This window comes from Priapulus caudatus, unplaced genomic scaffold (genome assembly GCF_000485595.1).
Source record: "Priapulus caudatus unplaced genomic scaffold, Priapulus_caudatus-5.0.1 Scaffold85, whole genome shotgun sequence".
Classification (NCBI taxonomy): Eukaryota; Metazoa; Priapulida; class Priapulimorpha; order Priapulimorphida; family Priapulidae; genus Priapulus; species Priapulus caudatus.
This window is the reverse complement of record NW_014577146.1, coordinates 201,254-207,416: the sequence shown is the minus strand read 5'-3', so window position 1 is coordinate 207,416 and position 6,163 is coordinate 201,254. Positions and strand designations below refer to the sequence as shown.

The 6,163-nt window shown below is 39.2% G+C and overlaps 1 protein-coding gene across 2 annotated transcripts in view; it reads right to left on the bottom strand.

The window, feature by feature from the left end:
* The window catches only part of LOC106804741 (methylcrotonoyl-CoA carboxylase beta chain, mitochondrial-like), a 66,883-nt gene that overhangs the window by 42,969 nt on the left and 17,751 nt on the right, over positions 1-6,163 (bottom strand). For both annotated transcript variants that reach the window (XR_001393357.1, XM_014806063.1), the window contains exon 9: positions 788-956. Coding sequence is in view for 1 of the 2 variants with exons in the window: in XM_014806063.1 (XP_014661549.1) it covers positions 788-956 (169 nt within the window). In the remaining variant the exon portion in view is untranslated. The remainder of the gene's footprint in view (positions 1-787; positions 957-6,163) is intronic.

Below are 6,163 nucleotides of genomic sequence, written 5' to 3'. Positions count from 1 at the left end.
GTGAGCACGAAACCTGGTTTCGTGCGAGAAACCGTGGTTTCTCGAATTATGATACAAATGGCTTGCCATAGACGTGTTACCGTTGTTCACTGTGCAGCTTATTATATGCAGCTACCAGACACAGCTCGACTGATTCCGTACCCCTATTAACCTTTACTGCATGGCGTAATATACGTCTATGCCTCATATTCTGTGATGACCCGTACTTTGACCAGATCACATATAAATAACTACACGTCTAACCCCCCAACTTACTCGCTGACAGCGCAATATTTTGAAAAATTCCATACAAATCAAACAGCATTTTACACTATTATAAATTACAATTTAACTGACATTTCTCCGGAATTATAATCCCTCGCAATATCGTCTGGGTTTGTCATGGCCAATGCAACTAGTTCCGGGTATTGCAGACAGCAATATGTATCTGACGGTAGATGTAGGGAGAGAATCGTTTGCGATATACCGAGTGTGGGGAGTTAACAGCAGGAGTGAAATTGGATTTTTATGGCTCTAGTGTAAGGCAAGTGTTGCCTTTGACTGAATCAAATTTGTTATGGCATTACGGCAGGTTGGATGGGCACTAATGCAAACATATCGTTCAAAGGAGTGCAATACAAGCCAATAAAATTTCCACAACCCTTTTTATGCATATGACACAAAGTCACACAATACAAGTATACGTGTTTCACATATAGAGCATTAAATTTATAAGAACACCACGGCCAATATAAGGAGCGCAAACACGACACTTGAATGCGGTGACATTCGAGCCGAGCACTAGTACCTGTGATGATGGAATCTCCGTACATGGCCTTGAACTCGTCAAACTTGCTGCCGTCGACGATTCTCGCGATCACCTCCCGTACGTCGAATGTCTTCATGAGGTTATCGCCGACGATGCCATAGAGATCTTCGGCTGGCAGCACCGGCGCTTCTGGCTCCCAGACCGTCACCTACACACACACACACACACACAGACGGACATCTAAAGATTCATGGGAACAGGATAGACGAGTTAGCAATATGGGGGTGTGATTCCATGACATCACCTTCAAGGGCTATGATTGATACACTCCTGATATTATCAGGAGTAGATGATAACGTTATCATCTTCATCACGTACTCTGCAGTAAAAACTGAGTCAGCAGACACCTCTTTAAAACGGACACCTAGCTGTCTACAAAGGATACTTCTGTCATATCAATTTAGTGGCAGTTACACAGCGAAACCACCTCTGCTAAATAGACACCTCTCTATAAAGATCATATTTGGGATTAAATACCCCTATTAATGTCCATTATAGCAAGTCTGGACACCGACACAATTTACTGGCTGACTATGTGTACACACACCATGGAAAAGATCAAGAAAAACCTTGACAGGCCAGCGAAAAAAATGGCACATCATCAGACTATATATAATTATCACCATAATTAAATGATCTAATTACAATCCATGTCAGAGGAAATATGAACAGCAGCTTCCACACAGCTGCACTTATCTGAGCTGTTGCATTTAACACATTAATTAACGAGTGTCTCATCGGCGTGTGAATTACGAGTGCTTTCCTAATACATTCCGATGAGAGTAGAACCAATATTTTTGTAATTATTTAATATTCACAAAATCTTAACGAAAATACTAAACTTAATACGAATTGAAATGAAAGTGTCAATGACACTGTAGCTCACCACAAACAAAACGGACAACCAAATGAGTGAGCTGAGAAGAAGTCACTTTTAACTTGAGCAACCCATCGACACGATTATAGAAACGAGAGTATATATCGGAGAAACTCCCATTATATACTCTTGATAATCTATATGTGTAATTTTTTATGCTTGAAAATAATAAAATAATATTATACTATAAATAATCAGATAATTTATAAACCAAAATGAATCACTAGATTTTGTGACGGTAGATGGCGCTATACCGGCTTTGATGTTTCTTAGCCAAAATCATTATATTCATATAATAATTAGATATAATAATACAGTATATTAAATCATATATGTTCGATGAGCCGAGGAAGTTTTGGCAATTAAAGATATTGTCAATGAAAATCTTGTAAAACGAACCAGCGAGTGTGGACACCACAGGACTGTTTGTTAATCTGCCTGGTCTATATAACTGCCGTTACTGATAATTGCCAAACCCCCCCTACCTTAATTTGCATAATGTTTTTTTTTAAATATCAAAACCTCTAAAGCGCTTATTCACTTCATATACCAAAAAGATGAGCAAATATCCGTGCGAACCTGAACTGACTAATAGCCAAGTCCCATTTGTTGCCCAAAAAATTGTGTGGGGGCGAGGAGGCGGTCAACTGGCTGTGCTCCAAGAAAAGGACGTTTAATATGGGAGCATAGCAGTAACAACTTTACCCAATTTCAAACATGTGGGTCAAACGGTTCCTGAGTTATCGTTGACCGTAGCCAAATGTTGACGGACGGACGGACGGACGACGGACGACGACCTATGGCAATAGCTCAGCTTGGCGATGTCAAGGTGAGCTAAAAACTAAACAATGTCATGAAGTTGCTATCTCTGTTTTTGCAAAAACCGGTGCACCCTGTAGGAAATCTCATCACTTTTCTGTAATATGTTTTATTGACATAAAGGTAGAACAAGGATTCTCAAGATATGTCCGTAACACATACTGCCTATATTCACTTTTATGGATTGTTTTGCTGTATGAATGTGAAGCAAACGTTCACCACCATATTTGACAACTTTCTAAAATGGCAGCAAAGGAAATGAATGCATACAGAAGTTGTTAGCACCATTTTTATGCACCAAGTATTGGGTATGCTTTATTATAACAAACGCACAGCCGCGACAATACTGCATTGTTGTCACAAAGTAGCAGTACCAAGCTCTTATCATGACCGAAGAGATGACGTGGGGATTGTTAAGGGTTCCGTACCTCAGGAGCAGATACTGTGTCTATGGGCCTAGCATGTGCGGCGAAGGAAGAGGGGGTGTACAGGGTACAGCCCAGGACTATCGTGGGGAGCACCCAGCAACGTAGTTTATCATGGGGCCTGCACTGGCTATGGACAGCCCTACTTCTCATGTTAAATGTTAGCATGGGCTTGGTTGCAGCGACAGGGATCTCAAATCAATATGGCAATGATGGAGACTAACATTGTACTCTGAGCACGCCCTTACACATCGAGACACTGAAGTCGTGTAAGTTTCCTAATGGGCCATGCATGGCCTACAGAGCTCGCATGATGGACGTAGGAAACAGCAATTATTGTCTAGCACTTCGTCTCCAATTCGCACGCTCGCCGCTACACCGCCAGCATTGCGTGTCACACTGCTTCTACGAGCTCAATGTTTGCCCTCGGTTATTCTTTTACGCCAGGTAATGTGGGAACGAGGGCTCGCGCATGATCAGATGTGGTGTCGACCACGTGCACGGGTGAAGATAACATGAGTGCGCACCAATAGAAAAGTCACACGAACACCGCTTCCCATCAAACTGGGAAAACTAATTTTTACATAATTTTTTTAAATCAATATGGTACATAAATAGAGGCGCACTTGTAAGCTTCACAAAAAGAAGCAGGTGATGTAATAGAGAGGGGACGCGGGTTTAAGTACCTTCCATAAACAAAAATATAACACAAAGGTACGCATTCACTAACGGAGAACATCTGAAACAGCGCATAACCAACATGTCAAGATAGGCCTACGTTGTTAGATGCAGCTAAATTCATATTTTTTAATCATTATCATTCGCGCGGATGTATTCACATTAGGAAAATTTTTTTTAAACATCTCAATGTGTCTAAACTGCTATCGTGCCAAGTCAAGAGCACCTGAGAGATAACACATCTTAGCAACTAAACATAATCCCTTCTTATAGTTCAGTCTGCACCTACAGTTAGTTCTAGTTGTATTATTAAGAAAGATAAATTATGTGACACCCATCTAATTACTGGTATAAGTGGTATTACAATGTGAAATGGGTAGAAGACAATTTTCGAAATAATTAATCCTCATTTAGAAGAGAAAATTATAAGCTTATATTAACTCATCTGCGTTTGACAAATGTCCTTTGCCTGTTAACACTTAAATATCATCTTTGAAGTTGCCGAAAGGGGAGCTCTGCTAGGAATAACTGTCATTGCATTAGCAAGCCATCAGTAATACACTTTAAAACAGTCACAGCGTTGATAGAATACTAACCGCTTTTAAGCAGGTTCATCTAAAAAAAATACTATGTACAGAAACAATTAATTTACAAGTGTTTACTGATTGAATTCTGGCCAGAGCAAATGGGAAACGAAAATGGTAAAATGTGTAAACCCACTGAAGCATCAACGTGACAGGCTCATATTGTGCGGATAAAATCTGCCCCACAAACATAAAATGTAAACCTATTAAATTATTTGTAATGTCACTGAGAACATACTGCGAATCTAAGTGGTGCGTTCATGTAGATAAATGACAGACGAGCATCACTTCGCCTCTACGGATCAAAACGGCTCTCTCCGAGTAAACAATTTTTAAGCAGGCTCTACGTTGCTAGAATCTACCATGTGCAGACACAATCACTTTAAAATTATTTAATTCTGAAATGCACATACCCACAGGGATATCAAAGAAATAAACTTATATTGTGTTGATGAAATCTGCCCCGCAACCATACAACGAAAACTATTAAATTCTTTTTAATACTGAAGAGAATATGCTGCTGGTCTAACCTGTGCATTTGTGCTGAAAAGTGGCAGACAGACAGGTTTGTTGCAAAGGGATATATATATAGCTCTCGATTAAATGCAACACTCACTATATTAATAGCTTCCCCCCGCAGGCACATAAGGGTGTAGCCCGAGTGCTAGCAGTTATCAAAGACGACTACATTAAATTGACTACGTCACTAATTTTCTGAAACAGCGCATAACCAACATGTCAAGATACGTTGTTGGATGCAGCTAAATTCATATTTTTTAATCATTATCATTCGCGCGGATGTATTCACATTAGGAAAATTTTTTGTAAACATCTCAATGTTTCTAAACCGCTAAAGTGCACCTGAGAGATAACACATCTTAGCAACTAAAGATAATCCCTTCTTATAGTTCAGTCTGCACCTACAGTTAGTTCTAGTTGTATTATTAAGAAAGATAAATATTGTGACACCCATCTAATTACTGGTATAAGTGGTATTACAATGTGAAATGGGTAGAAGACAATTTTCGAAATAATTAATCCTCATTTAGATGAGGAAATTATAAGCTTGTATTAACTCATCTGCGTTTGACAAATGTCCTTTGCCTGTTAACACGTAAATATCATCTTTGAAGTTGCCGAAAGGGGAGCTCTGCTAGGAATAACTGTCATTGCATTAGCAAGCCATCAGTAATACACTTTAAAACAGCCCCAGCGTTGATAGAATACTAACCGCTTTTAAGCAGGTTCATCTCTAAAAAAAAATACTATGTACAGAAACAATTAATTTACAAGTGTTTACTGACTGAATTATGGCCAGAGTAAATGGCAAACGAAAATGGTGAAATGTGTAAACCCACTGAATTAAGCATCAACGTGACAGACTCATATTGTGCGGATAAAATCTGCCGCAACAAACATAAAATGTAAACATATTAAATTATTTGTAATGTCACCGAGAACATACTGCGAATCTAAGTGGTGCGTTCATGTAGATAAATGACAGACGAGCATCACTTCGCCTCTACGGAAACGGCTCTCTCCGAGTAAACAATTTTTAAGCAGGCTCTACGTTGCTAGAATCTACCATGTGCAGACACAATCACTTTAAAAGTATTTAATTCTGAAATGCACATACCCACAGGGATATCAAAGAAATAAACTTATATTGTGTTGATGAAATCTGCCCCGCAACCATACAACGAAAACTATTAAACTCTTTTTAATACTGAAGAGAATATATATATGCTGCTGGTCTAACCTGTGCATTTGTGCTGAAAAGTGGCAGACAGACAGGTTTGTCGGAAAGGGATATATATAGCTCTCGATTAAATGCAACACTCACTATATTAATAGCTTCCCCCCGCAGGCATATAAGGGTGTAGACCGAGTGCTAGCAGTTATCAAAGACGACTGCATTAAATTGACTACATCACGAATTTTCTATGGTAAAATTTGTTAAATTTTTGTTGCC